We start from the raw sequence: 14,134 nt of genomic DNA, 5'->3' as shown, positions 1-14,134 counted from the left end.
CTGCAGTGTCCTTCCTAGCTCTCTGCTCTGACTTTGGTGATGTGCTCAGCGGGGCACCAGGGCTTGGATATGCCACCACTGCCCAGAACACCCAGCAGCTCTTGAGACCAGAGCTCAACGATGCCCTGAAGGACTCCCTGAAAACACATCCTGCTTTTTCTCCTTTCCCTGTAGTCGCTTGACAATTTTCCTGCGCCTCCACACCAACGGACACCAGGGACTGCAGTACCTGCCTGGGGACCACCTGGGTGTGTTTCCAGGGAACCACGAAGACTTGGTCAATGCCCTAATCGACAGGCTTGAAGATGCCCCTCCAGCCAATCAGCTGGTGAAGGTGGAGCTCCTGGAGGAGAGGAACACAGCTCTAGGTAACCAGAGCCACCTCTACGTAGAGGTGGCCTCTCTCCTCCTCACCCATCCCTTGAAGCAGTTCTTGTAGCTCCTCGGAGGGAGGTAGGTGGCCCTCAGAAGTCTTTTCCCATCTCAATGGTACACTTGCCTGGACTGGGAGCACCTCCTTCAACCTTCCTCGGCCCAGAGCCATTGCTCATCTGCATTTGGGGTATAGAGCAAGGGTTTGAAGGGTGAGCAGGGCCCTGGGAGATGTTTCCTTGTTCTTCAGAAAAATTAAAGGCGTTTATATTCTCATGGAAAGAGCAATGTCTAGGACTGGAAAGAAGAGTGAAGGGATCTTGATGGACCATCCCTACACTATATTTCAGGGATAAGTCTGATACCCAACTGCCATGCACAGTGTAACAGGAGATGGAAAACCATATTAACTAAGAGTGACCGAGGCTGAAGGTGGTGGAGTATCAGACTCATGTTTGTGCTCATTGTACAGCATCTCACTGGTGGCATGAGGATATCGCGTTGACTCTTCTTTCCAGCTCTTCATCGTTCACTGTCTCAGAGCTGATCAGGGGGAATGAAAGCAAGGATTTGTCCACCTTGGCTCTTATGTTCATCTGATCCCATGGTTGTGCTGAATTCCTTCTTGGCAGGTGTCATCAGTAACTGGACAGACGAGAACCGTGTCCCACCATGCACCATCTTCCAGGCTTTTAAGTACTATTTGGACATCACCACCCCTCCCACACCCTTGCTGCTGCAGCAGTTTGCCTTGCTGGCCACCAGTGACAAGGAGAAGAAACGTCTGCAGGTCCTCAGCAAGGTAAACCCTCAGACCCCAAACCCAAAGTTTCTCAAGACCCTGGGGACAACCACAACCCTGGGGCATTTTCATCCCACACTGTGGTTAGGCTGAGTCCCTACCCATGACAGTAAGGCTCCTCCTGCCTTCCTTCACTGCCACCCACCCTAGCTTTGCAGAGGCTCGGTGGGATATCTGTAGAGGCATCTGGCTTGGAAGAGGTCGATGCTGCAGCGCTCTCCTCCATCCCTCCCTCTTTCCCTGGCTGCAGGGCTTGCAGGAGTACGAGGAATGGAAGTGGTCCAAGAACCCCACCATCGTGGAGGTGCTGGAGGAGTTCCCCTCAGTGCAGATGCCCTCCACACTGCTGCTCACACAGCTCCCTCTCCTCCAACCGCGTTACTACTCCATCAGTTCCTCCCCAGAGATGTACCCAGGCGAGGTCCACCTCACCGTGGCAGTGGTCTCCTATCGTACAAGAGGTACTATGCTCATGCTGGGGTCAGTGGAGACAGGCTTGGTGTGGATAGCAAGGAAAAAGCATCAGCACGTGGGCAACACCACGAGGTCTTTAACAGAGAGATGTTATTTTAAAGCCTTTCTACCTGCTGCAGTGACTAGGTTCCTTCAACCCATGACATTACTGTCCTGTGTTATGGAGAATGGCCATCCATCAAAGGGCAGTGTATTGCAGAGATACTAGATCTGAGTCAGGTACCAGCAACAGACCGGCCACGGTGGCTCCAAGCTCCATGTGGGATCATTTGTTTGCCCACACCAAAGTCCCCATTGCCACAACTAGCCAGGTTTCTGTACCTGCGCAAACACTGATGTGTCCAAGCAGTCCTGGTCGTGGTGTAGGTGGATGCAGCCCCATCACCCCTGCAGCAGGCAAGACACAGGGGAAGACACTGGCCATTCATCTGGGGCTGCTGCAGAGGGCTTGTGTCTGGAAGCACCGCAGCGTGATGCTGCTTCTGCCAAAAAGGACCAAAGAGAAGTTGGGTGCTTCCTAGGTATTGTGGAGGTCCAGCTATCCCAGGGCTGGGTCCTGGATGAACTTGGATAGCTCCACAGAGGGATCCAAGTGCCAAACTGCTACCAAGTTCATGAAGAATGGATGCAGAGATACTAAATGTTTCCGTGAGGTGTTCACATGGGATGTAGCAGGGAGGATTTCAGAAAGGAAAGCAACTGGAGTAGTTGGCTGGTGTGTCAAGTACAGACCTCCCTCCCTCCTCTCCTAGATGGAGAAGGACCAATCCACCACGGAGTCTGCTCCTCTTGGCTGAATCGGATACAGACTGATGAAGTAGTGCCCTGTTTTGTAAGAGGGTAAGTGGTCTACACAAGCCAAGGGGTGAAAAAGATGGGGTTAGCCACCTTGCAGGATGACCTCTTTGCCTCCAGTCCTCCTTTGCAAAGCGCTAAGGGTGTGGAGAAAACAGGGCTGGATTTTTGAGCAAATGGGTCCCTCTCTGGTGCAGTTCTTCTGCACTAAAACATCACTTTTTGGGATTGCACCTGGGTGGTGTCTCAGCTTGCGGTGGGCAGAGGCGAGGGAGGGAGCATCCTGCTTGGGTTTAACTCGTGACTTTGATGTGCGCAGTGCGCCTGGGTTCCACCTGCCCCAGGATCCCCAGGTGCCCTGTATCCTCATTGGCCCTGGCACCGGCATCGCCCCTTTCCGGAGCTTCTGGCAGCAGCGGCTTTTTGAAATCCAGCACAAAGGTGGGTCGACGCTTGTTCCTCCTGTTTCTCATCTCCTGGGCTGGTGGCGTGGGGATGGGGGTCCAGTCTCCTGCCCAGGCTGCCCCAGCAGAGGCAAAGGGCTTCTTGAAGCAGTGGCTGACCCACGTGCAGGCTTGGAGGTCAGCCCAAACTCCCAAAACAAACTCCGTGAAAACCCTCCTGTAAACTTTGCAAGGTTTTATGGCAGAACTATAGTGCTGGAGTTGGTTTTTTTTAAAGAACATTTAATGCAAATTTATGTAAAATATGCATTTTCCATGATCATTTAGACCACTTAGGAAAAAAAAAGTTTGATTTCTCCCCAAAACCTGGCACAAACGTCCCTGCCGTGTGATCCCAGGCCTTACACTGGCTCAGGCTGTGCGTTACCTCCTCCTTGCTGTTTTTTTCCTCCCTCCCAGTTTGGCCAGGGAAAGCTCCTGGCAGCCTGACGCTGGGTGCTGGGGCTGCTGCCAGATCTGGAGGGCAGTGGCTTGCAGAAAGCAGGTATCGGTGGTCCCCGGGCTAACTGCTTCTCCCATCTCTCCCCCAGGTCTGAAGCCTTGTCCTATGGTCCTGGTATTTGGCTGCCGACAGTCCAGGATCGACCACATTTACAAGGAGGAGACGCTCTTTGCCAAAACCCAAGGTGTCTTCAGAGAGCTGTACACAGCCTACTCCCGGGAACCGGACAAACCAAAGGTGCGTGGCGGGTGCTGGTGCAGCCCTGGGTGGCCGTGGCCAGCCGGCACGGCGTGGAGATGCCGGTTCCTTGGCACAGCCGCAGCAGCTCATGCCCTTGGGGTGCTCTGGTTGTGTAAGTGCGCAGGATCGTGCCCTTCCCAGGGCACATCCCCATCCCTGCGCCAGCCTGAATGCGTGCCCATGTTGCTCACGCTTTGCTCTGGAGGGCTGCGGCCGTCCTCACCAGGTGGGAGCAGATGAGGAGGGCAAAGGCACGTCTTCCCAAGGAGGGATGTCACCTGGTGGGGTGGCCCAGAGCCAGCGCAAATATCTCGCTTAAGTCCCCACCGTCACCTGACCAGGCCTGGCAACGAGATATATGGTGAAGGTGTGAAAATGCAAGAGCAAAACGATGCGTTGCTGCTTTTTCCCATCTCTTTTCTATCGTTGTGGGTGCTGCAAGGTGCAGGCATGCTCCCCCAAAGAGGCGGTCGCATTGCACTGCTGCACACAAAGCTGGCCAGGGCGTGCAGGTGGATGGGGCTGAGAAGCTGTAGCTAATCTCAGTTCCCACCTCCTCCTGCTCCCTCAGAAATACGTGCAGGACGTGTTACAGGAGCAGCTGGCCCAAACCGTGTTCAAAGCACTGAAGGAGCAGGGAGGCCACATCTACGTCTGCGGGGATGTCACCATGGCCGGGGACGTCCTCAAGACTATTCAGCGCATCGTGAAGCAGCAGGGCCAGCTGTCGGTGGAGGAGGCAGGCGCTTTCATCAGCAAGCTGCGGGTGAGTAGCGTCCGCACCACGCGACACCACGCGAGCTCCTGCCACGGGCGCTGCACCTGGTGCCTCCTCCTGCAGAACGGGCAGCACCGAGCAGACGGGTGCTGAGGGGGGATTGCAGCTCCCACCCACGCTGCCTGCACCCGGGCAAGGTCGGGAACGTGATCTTCCAAAGCTTTGGGCGCGCAGTGGAAGTGACCTTGCTTTGTGGAAGTGACCTCGCTTTGCAGGAGCTCTGATCCAGGCTGCAGCCCCCTCAGCCCGTGCTGGGCTCCTGTGACGAGCCCGGTGCTGTCCTGAGCACTGGTACAAGCTCTTTTGGGAACCCTTGGTAGCCCAGACAGGGCTTACTCATCTGGTTAAGCCCCCGCTGTCCCTCTGTCACTGCAGCAAGCTAACAGGGCAGTTTGTGGGTCCCCCCTCCCAAAATTTCCTCTGTGCGGCTGGCTGGATGGTAACCCCGGGCAAACACGTTGCTGCAGACGTCGCAGCTGAAGCAGAAGTGGGCTCGGATTGGGACACAGGCTCTGCTTCTGCCCAGGAGGACAACTCAGCCTGAATCCTATGGGACTACTCCATCTGAACCATGTCCCCACACTCCATCCAGGAGCCAGGGGAGCCCACAGCCACGTATTTAGCTGGCCTTGGGCTACTTGTCCCCCTGATAGCCAGGCAGTCCCTGGGGTGCCGGCGGTTGAGGAGGTCTAATGCACGGAGCAGCTCCGTTGCTGCCCCACAGTGTGACCTTGGGAAGGTCATTCCACCTTCCTGCTTGTTCCTGCCCCTCTGCCCTGCCTGTCCCACCAGCTCTTGTGACCAGCCCCAGAACGCTTGCCGTGTATTTGGTACCTACCCACAACACGAGAGCTTTCTGGTGCCGCAGCAACGTCGACTGTTTGTAAATACTCTTTTTTTTTTTTTTTTCCCCACTGCCCCTCTCCCATCCTCTGTTTCAGGATGACAGCCGGTACCACGAGGATATTTTTGGAGTCACCCTGCGTACGTACGAAGTGACTAACCGCCTTAGATCTGAGTCTATTGCATTCATTGAGGAGAGCAAAAAAGATACGGATGAGTGAGTTGACGTGTTTATTTTAACCCCTGCACTTGTCTCCCAAGCGCTTGGGCTGCGGGATGGGGAAGGGAGCTTTAACTTTTGCACACGTGGTCCTTGTTATAGCAGAGGCTGAGAAAAGACATTTGATTTTTGCACTGGAAGCAGGGGTGCTGCCTGGCAGTCTCTCTGAAATAGTTGTCACCTCACTAGGACAAATCCCCCCCCCCCGGCCTTCCCGGGTTATTGCACCCGTCGTACCGACATGCCCAGACCTGACAATCCCACCCGAACGGCGATGCAAAGCCAAAGTCCTGCCTGCCCCTGCTCCCCTGCCAGCCGGTGGGTGATGAGCTGGAAGGTTTGCAGGATGCCTGGCGAGGGGGGGGTCTCCCCAGCTCCGGTGCTGGCTGGGGGTGCTGGTAGTGGTACCCACAGTGTGGGCAGGTCTCCAGGCTGCTGCACGCCCAGTTTGGAAAGATCTGGAGACTTTTCTTCCCACTGTTGTAAAAACAACCCTAAGAAGTAAAAAACCTTGACATTTGCTGTGTTTGTTTCTGCTGCACCATGTCCTGCCATTTGCTCAGCTCTGTCTCGGTGGGATTTTCCCTGGCTGAGCAGAAGGATTATTTAGGATAAAGGACGAGCAGCCATGTGGATCTCGCTCCTCGTCCTGGCCCTCGGCAGCCTGGGGCGCAATCCCTTCCCTGCACTTCTGGCTGTGCCACGTAGTGCCCGGCTGACCCGGAGCGGGTTTCCCAACATCCCTGAGGGTTGGGTGGGAGTTTTCTCCAACGCAAGTACATACTCTGGGGTCTGCACTGTGTACAGAGTGCCTCAGTTTTCCATCTCCAGGTAGGGATAAGGGTTACCCACCTGCCCACCTCACAACACGGTCCCTTGAGAAGACCTTAGTCCTAGACACTCCTCACCGCCCCTTCTAAGGTCAGCCTTTCTCCCCTTTCCCTTGCAGGGTTTTCTGCTCCTAACTGGACCCTTCGCCCCAAGGGGATGCCAAACCAGTCCCAGCACCTGCTGCCCCCTCCAGCTGGAGGGCGCTGGGTTTTGTATTTCACGGACACGGTGGCTCCTTTTCCGCAGGGAACTGCCCATGGAAAGTGCTCTGTCTCTTGTCCTGTTGTTGTGTCCTGATGATGATGATGATTTTTATTTCCTTTTCTTCCTCTCTCTCTTGCTCTTGTCCTGTGGCCATTTCTTTTCACCCCCTTTCCCTGGATTTCCCCACTGAAGTACGATGGCTTTGTAATCTGCAGTGGCTCTTAGCAGAACTTCACATTTCTCCTCCTTCTCCTGAGGGCATTTTGCAGCTGCATGAAATCACCACCTTTGTGATCATCCGCGTTTTTAGTGTTTTGGGGGAGAGCAGAGGTGGCAGGGGCTGGGCAATGGCTAGGTCTTGTTGCTTGACCAGAGCTGGGGGTTATTTCCCCCAGGCTCTCCCTTTCCCCAGCTCGGGGCTTGGCTGAATCCTTGCATTTTCTTGGCTTTCCTTCAGACTTGTACAGACCTGGGCACGTGCCCGAGGCTGGGGGAGATGATGTGCAATGTCCTTGTACCTATGAACTTTGTCCATCCCCAAGCAGCCTGGGTACAAATGTGTCTGTTTTGATCCAAAGGGTAGGATGCCTCTCGTTCATGTGTCGTGATTTCTCCTAAACGGACTCTGCGCTATGTTTGCCTCCTTCTCTGCTCCCTGTTCCCCGTGAGCCTCTCCTTTTGCTCAGTCCCCACTTTTGCTGGCATGAAAGTCCTCCCACAGAGGAGCAAGCACTGAACACACTGGCTGATGTGTACGCGAGGGGAAAACCCATGGCAATGACTGCTGCTTGGCCAGGCTGTCCTCCGGAAGGCTTTACAGGAGATATGTGATCTGCAGCCATGATGCTGGTGGGGAAGATTCCGGGAGCGGCTGCATCCCAAAGCTTTGCATGCTGTGAACACGTGAACCCTCTCCCAGGTGAGACTGGAAAGCCACGAGGATGGGAGTGAAGCAGCCCCAACCCCGGCTGTCAGAGGCATCTTGCCTGCAAGAGGTAACAAAGCCTGTTTGGAAGGCAGCACTTGGAGCATTATGGATGCTCCTGGTCCTTGGTGAGGATGTGCCAAGCAAGGACTCTTGAAAGCCCAGAGAGCACCAGCTCCATCTTAGCGCAGTCTCGCGAGCAGTTCTAGGACAGCAGACCCCGTTTCCACAATTTTGGGAGCAGAAAGTGCCAGCACGGAGCGACCTGCCTGCCAAAAGAAACGCGTGTGGCATCTCGGTGGCGAGCCGGTCCCCTCTGTAGGCTCTGTGCCACCTGCCAGCCGCACGAGCTGTCTCTGCCGGGACATCTCATATGAGAAGGGAGGTGAGATCGGCTGCAAAGGTGCTGCGTGATTCTGGGCTCTGACACACTCACACCTCAGCCCTGCCGCAAAAATCTGGCCCCAAAAGCAATCTGTTAACACGATCACAGAAAGGTATCAGTCCCTTTAACAGAGAAAAGCTGTCTGCGAGGTAAAGCATGCATGACCTTGTGTGTCCTTCCTCCCTCTCCTCCCTTCCTCGCCCTGAAGAAGGTTTGTCCTCCCTCGCTGGCAGGATGAGGACAGCAGGGCATAGCTGCAGCTCTTGCTGGAGGCAGGCGTCTGGGGTTGACATTTTGAGCTGGTAGATGCTGAGCCTTTCCTCCTACCCCGGCTCTGCTGAACTGCGCGCTGATGGAGAAAAGCACCCGCACCGGCGACAGCAGAGGGTTTGTCCAGGAGCTGCAACGGTGAGCTTGCTTTCAGAGGGCTGAGGTTAGCTGCCCTAAGCCAAAGTCAGAACAAAAAGAGCTGCAGGAGGTTTGCTGCTCTCCCAGTCCATGGTACAATCCACGCTGGCTCCCCTGGCTGGGCAGGTATCCCCACCCTCAGCCAGGACAGGACCTCCTGCCCTTGCCTGCCGCTTGGCTGGCCGGGTCTCCGTGTGCTGTAACCATCTTCTGCAACTTCGATTCCCTGAGTGCTTGAAACGGCTCCAGCCCAAAATCCAGGAGCAAAAGGCCTCCAGGCACTGGGAGAATTTGAGATCCCAGGTCTCGGATGTGCTGGTCCCAGCAGAGCATCCAGCATGGCGCACAAGGCGAATGAATGCTGCCACGGTGTGGCCAGAGCCGAGCTCGCTGGGCTGGCAGGGCGGCCGGAGCAGGGTTTGGAGCCAGGCTCTAGGGCCAGGTTTATGTCACTGCCTGGGGACTTTGTGACCTGGAGAAGAAAGCAGGACATGACAGGAAAAAGTGCAGCCCGTGGTCCACCTCTGTGGGTTGTGCCCCAACGCCAGGGCAGGCGGTGGGGAGGGGCGGGGGGGTGTCCGCATCCCTTCGCTGCTGGGATGTGTGAATTTGGGCAGAGGGTCTGTCTGTGGGAGCCAGCTCCCTGGCCCTAGAGCTGTGAGCATCCAGCAAGCCTGGCCCTAACCCCCCATCCTCTGCCCGCAGAAACAGGGCTGAAGAGAAAAAAAAATCACACTCACACCCTTCTTTGCTGAAATTTGTTTCTGGCTCAAGACTTTGTGCTCCGATCCTCCTTTCAGTAGAAGGAGCGATGCAACCCGGAGAGGAGGGGAAGAAACGCCCTTGTCTTCGTCCTCTCTCCAGCTCATCTGTGTTGATGGCAATTAGTTTTCTCCTGTCCTGCCTTCTGCCTGTCCTGGTAGAACATCTCCCATCTGGAAGTCCCATCACTGCTGCAGCCTGTGTCGGAGACGAATTGCCTTGCTTTTCCCGCACCCCAAGGCTTGCCGCCTCCATCGCCCCCTGCCACCTGAGCCAGCAGGGAAGGCAGCGGAGGAGGGAACGGGGTGCGTGCCTTGCCTTCGGTGGGATCTCCAAAGGGGTCTGTGCAGGGCAGACAGCCAAAGCCGTCTCAAGTTCAACAGGCACCGGGTCGGCGAGTCCGTCGGAGCCCTTTGGAAGGGACATGCTGGTTCAAGGCCAGCCTGCCTGCCTGGCCCCGCAGAGGCAGCACCCTCCCTGCCGCGAAGGTCCATGAGGTTAACACGTCCCGTGGGGCTCCGGGCTGCCTCTCCGCTCCCTCTGCCCGAGTTAGGACCGCTCGCAAGCCGCACCGCTGGGAATTCTGATTTGTTATTTTTTGTTGAGTCAGTCTCAGCCGTCTTAACTTCTCCTTCATCCCCCTTACTGCAGGGGCTTTGCACTCCCCTCCAGCTTCATTTTCTCCCACATCAAAGGGGGAAATAAACCTGCAGATCTGCTTTATCATTCCACAAATGCGGCTCCTCCACCAGTTGTCTAGACTCTGCTCACCTCGGTGGGACATTTCTGACGCGTGGGTGTAGCTACGCTATCTCCAGCACGCGTAAACGGCAGAGCGCGAGGCGGGGTCTGCCGCAGACCCGTGCCGTGAGCTGCTCGGGGGTGTCATGCATGGAGGAGTTATGCCTCTCGGGTCCCTGTCGTCACCTCCGGGTGCCTGTTGCCCATCCAGGCTCCCGCACCGCCCCACACAACTCTTGCAGCAAGGGGATACCGGACCTGATGGACACCCAGCCTGATCCAATGTCCCAACCCCTCTCCTGGAAGATGTCCACCACTGCCTGCTTTGCAGCAGCTCAGCTCCTTTTCGTTCCCCAGGGATTAAACATGACGAGGCTTTTCTCTGAACAGGAGATTTGATTTTCAAGACACAATGAAGCGAGGGGTTTTTTTCTCAAAGATTTAGATTCATGGGTTTTCTTGAATGTCCACAGAAAGTTATATATGAACTTGGAAACTCGTGGGAAATGGTTCTCTCTTTTCCCAACCTGCTGTGTCCGCTAGCAGGGAAAAATAGGTTGTTCGTTCAGTGCAAGGTATCTACTGCCTGTGTTGCTGATGATTTCAAAGGTTTCATCTCCTCAGAAGGACTGCCTGGGAGTTTGTTGTTCTTCTATTTATGAGAGACAGCGGGAAAATAATGAGACTTCTGCCATCAGGAGTAGCCTCGCAAAGATGACACCTCCACGGTCGTTGCTGGGGAGGCCTGAGCTCGTTGCGCTAGAGGAACTGAGCCGGCCGCGTTCATGCTGGGGTTTGAGAAATGGGGTTTGAGTTTGGGCTGTCCACGCTCCCTGTCCCCCGTCCTGTGCCTACGCATCCCCAGGGGCGAGCAGGGGACTCTGCTTACACCCAGAGCAGCGTGAGCCGATGCGTCCGTGCACGGCCAGCAAACCTGCAGTTGTGTCCCGAGCGAACGCGCTTGCGCCTGTGCAGAAGAAGAGACGGGGAGAGACAGGAGCTGCGTGAACCTGTGTCCAGTCTAACTGTGATTGCTCCGTTAGTTCCTTTACCGTCAGTGGGTGATGCCTCTCGCCCCGGCCCGGGCTGTAACCCAGGTTCCCTCCGCCACCTCCCCTCTGGAGATCCTTCCGTTCTCCTTCCTTCTCAGACAAAAGTACAGCGAGCTGCTCGGCAAGGGGGGGTCCTGGGGGTGGCAACGGCCTTACAGTGCCTTGTGCTGGGAAGAGACTGTTGCACCGGGGTTGTCCTCCCGTTCCTGCTCTCCCCAGAGACGCTCGTAGCACACGGAGACTGGGGGCTGACTTCGTTTTACAAGTGAAATTCTTGGTGGGCAAATTCCCCCTGGGATAACTGCGAGCAAACGGCCAGCCCTGCTCAGCCGTGCTCTGCAAACGGGTTTTATAGGGGTACGGAGGCGGTGCAGGGTTAGAGTGCGGGTGCAAACTGGACACCACCTTCTGCAAAAGCAGCCCGGGTCTGTGAACACCTACCGCGTCCTGGAGACCACGTTTTTATGAAGCTGCTTTGGGGAGAGGGCATGTTTGTGCTGAAACCTCCTGGATGTGCACCAAGCCCAATCTGCTGCCTCCCGACTTACAACCACCGAAGCTGTTGCAGTCCTCTGATTTACACCTGCGAGGAAGCTGCAGAGAGTTCCCAGCGGGTTTTTTTTGGAAGGAGAATTTTATGCTCAAAACTAAATTTTGTTCCTGCTTTCACTGGGGACCTGTTCTCAGCTCCAGAATCGTGCTGATAACTTTGCAATTGCTTTGATAGTTCCGGAGGGGAGCGCGGTCCCTTTACGGAACAGATGGAGACACATTTTCAGGACCATTCAACTTTGCCGTAACTCTGTCTTTTGTTACAATTTCTTCCGCTGTAACAGGAGGAGCAAAATTTGGCCAGCGCTTAACCCTCTTGAAACCTGTATTCCCAAACTCGGACAAAATTAGTCTAGAATCCGAGTCCTCCCAGGTACAAACTGCCTTCCACACCCACCGGCTTCGGTGGCGTTGGGGATTTCAGCAGCTTTCGGGCTTTCGCAGCAGCAGCAATTTCACGATGGCAGTATTTTCGCGTGTGTCGATCTGCACTTGCACTTGCCTGCAATGCATGACTCTAGTAATCCATTTGAAATCTGCCCTCAGCGGGGAGATCTGAGCTCTAGCTTCTTCCATATGGCCGTCTGTATTTAATAGGAAATCAGGGGAGCTGGAGAAAGCTCATGAGATTGCTGCTTTAAAGCACTTGGTTCCAAAAGTAAAACAGACCTTACCAGAGGTCCAAATTGGCTTGCTTTTAGCACGGGTACAAGGGCAACTCATGAAATATTTAAGCATTGTACTGCAGATACACCTTTTTTTCCCTGCTGCGCCAGGAATGAAGCAGACTAGAAACTCCTCCATCCCTACAGATGTTTGGCTGTGATGGAGGAAGAAAAAAAAAACCAACCCCAGATTGTGAGTTCATAGCTGAGCAGCCGCAGCTTGTTTAGCAGTGGGAGCATCTCGCTGCGAGGGCTGCTGCTTTCCTGCCTTACTCATTCCTGTACCTGCCTGGCCGGATTTCAGGAAGGGATGAGGGAGGAAACACTTCAAAAGCAAGAAAAACCAACCTGCGAGCCTTGCCCTGAGAATCCCTCGTTTCACAGGAGCCGACAGGTCAAGGCTTTGCAGCTACTCCTCATCACCATGGCGGGGAAGCGGGCGAGACACCGGGGGCTTCTCTTGTGTCCGCGGACCAAAGCTGGAGGAGATGTTCCGGGGCAGGAGTGTGGAGCTGGGCTGCGGGCAGAGTCCTGCATCGCCGCACTGCGGTGTTCCCGTTCAGAAATCTGCTAGTGAATAACGCTGGGCAAAGTATTTTTTTTTTTCTTCCGGGGGGGGCATTCTTAATACTTTAAAAATGTAAAGACTAAATATTGAAAAAGTCGATGTAAAAGAGCAACTAATTTGGGGCTTCTTTTTGTTGCTTTGTTTTCGTGTGTTGGCTTTGGGGGGGGGGGGAGTATATCAAATTGTTTTGGACAAAATTGAATATTTTGTCCCCACAAGAATTGCTAATGGAGATTTTGAAATTTCCCAAGGGCAACAAAACTGCCTTAATATGTATTCAACTCCAACAAGTGGCATTAGTGCTACTCGCTTCTGAACCTGCTTTTTTATTTTTCTCTCTGTGAGATCGTGGCACAGACTCATGTCTTAACAAAACACACTTTACAGTACTCAGCGGGATTTCCAGAAACAGAAGACGGTGTTCCAGAATCTCCCCGTGCCCAGCATTGAAGTGACGGCTTTGAAGCCAATGAAATTCAATGCAAAATTTCCGCTTTGCTAGAATTCTACAAAAATAGGCAAATGCCCACAATTCCCGAGGTTAAACGTGCTCTGCTGCCTCGAGGTGCCTTCAAAAAAACCCCGGGATCTGTGCGCAGGAAGGAGCTTCAGAATAGGTTCCCTGGTCTGCGGCAGCATCCCCGGCTCTTGTGGAGTGTACGCAATTCCCCGGGCAGCAGATGAACGGAGTAAGATGACTTTCAGCCAGGACTCATTGCTTTTTAGATTGCATGTAGTTAGAAACACGAGTCCTGCCAGCCGCCCAGGGAATTTGATATTCAGTGCCAATTAATTTTTGTAATAGGAGCAGGGATTTATTCCCTCGATTCCCTTAGGCACCTTTGAAAAGCATAAGCCTCAAAGGTTGGTTCGGATTTTTTTTTTTTCTATTTTTTTTTCTTTTTTTTTTTTTTCTGGTGGCCTTTTTCCTGAAGAGCAGTGGTGCCGAGATGAGAAAGGGGACCGGTCCGTGATGGGTAGCGGCTTTGGGGCGAGCAACTCCCAAACTTTCCATTGCAGAGGTTTTCTGAACTCTTCAGATGTGGGTAAATTCCGTTCTGCCGGATGGGGCTCCAACCTCTCGCCGCTCTCTGGTCCTCCTGCTCCTTCCTCCCTCCCCTCAGCACCTCCCCGTGTCACTGTGCCTTCATTTGGTTTATAAAATGATGCCACGTTGTCTTTACTCTCACTTTGCATCCCGTAGGGCAGGTACGCGTGGAGGGAGGGGTAGCTTGTTTCACAGCTTTTTCGCGTGACCCTAAGGTAGGTTTTGGGCTTTTTTTTTTTTTTTTTTCCTGTGGGAGCAGGGATGAGCCAGTGGTGTAGTCGATCATACCAGTGCTTTAAGCGGTCAGAAACATGGTTTTCCCCTACCTCTGAGCTCTCGATGCTGCTACAGTCTCCGCCATTCGTACAATGTTCTCCAGCCCCCTCTCTCGGACTGGCTCTGGCTCCGTTTGCAAGATCCCCACGTTGTTCTAACGCATGCACCTCTTTCTGTATAGTTCCGACCTTCTGATTTTATGGAATACTTATGCCTGTTTGCATTACAGCCAAAATAAAAAAACTCAACCGAAATCTAGTGGCCCTCGTTCTTCTCTTTCCTCTGGG

At 54.3% G+C, this 14,134-nt stretch overlaps 1 protein-coding gene across 1 annotated transcript in view; it reads left to right on the top strand.

Moving 5' to 3' along the window:
* Positions 1 to 6,633, top strand: part of NOS1 (nitric oxide synthase 1) — a 51,363-nt gene extending 44,730 nt beyond the window's left edge. The window contains exons 21-29 of the mRNA XM_075769534.1: positions 175 to 368; positions 1,005 to 1,174; positions 1,425 to 1,635; positions 2,401 to 2,488; positions 2,763 to 2,884; positions 3,438 to 3,586; positions 4,161 to 4,355; positions 5,309 to 5,427; positions 6,380 to 6,633. Of these exons, the coding sequence (XP_075625649.1) occupies positions 175 to 368; positions 1,005 to 1,174; positions 1,425 to 1,635; positions 2,401 to 2,488; positions 2,763 to 2,884; positions 3,438 to 3,586; positions 4,161 to 4,355; positions 5,309 to 5,427; positions 6,380 to 6,395 (1,264 nt within the window). The 3' untranslated portion in view covers positions 6,396 to 6,633. The remainder of the gene's footprint in view (positions 1 to 174; positions 369 to 1,004; positions 1,175 to 1,424; positions 1,636 to 2,400; positions 2,489 to 2,762; positions 2,885 to 3,437; positions 3,587 to 4,160; positions 4,356 to 5,308; positions 5,428 to 6,379) is intronic.
* Positions 6,634 to 14,134: the final 7,501 nt, after the last annotated feature.

This window comes from Balearica regulorum, chromosome 17 (assembly GCF_011004875.1).
Source record: "Balearica regulorum gibbericeps isolate bBalReg1 chromosome 17, bBalReg1.pri, whole genome shotgun sequence".
Lineage (NCBI taxonomy): Eukaryota > Metazoa > Chordata > Aves > Gruiformes > Gruidae > Balearica > Balearica regulorum.
The sequence above is the reverse complement of the archived record's forward strand: the minus strand, read 5'-3'. Positions and strand labels throughout refer to the sequence as shown.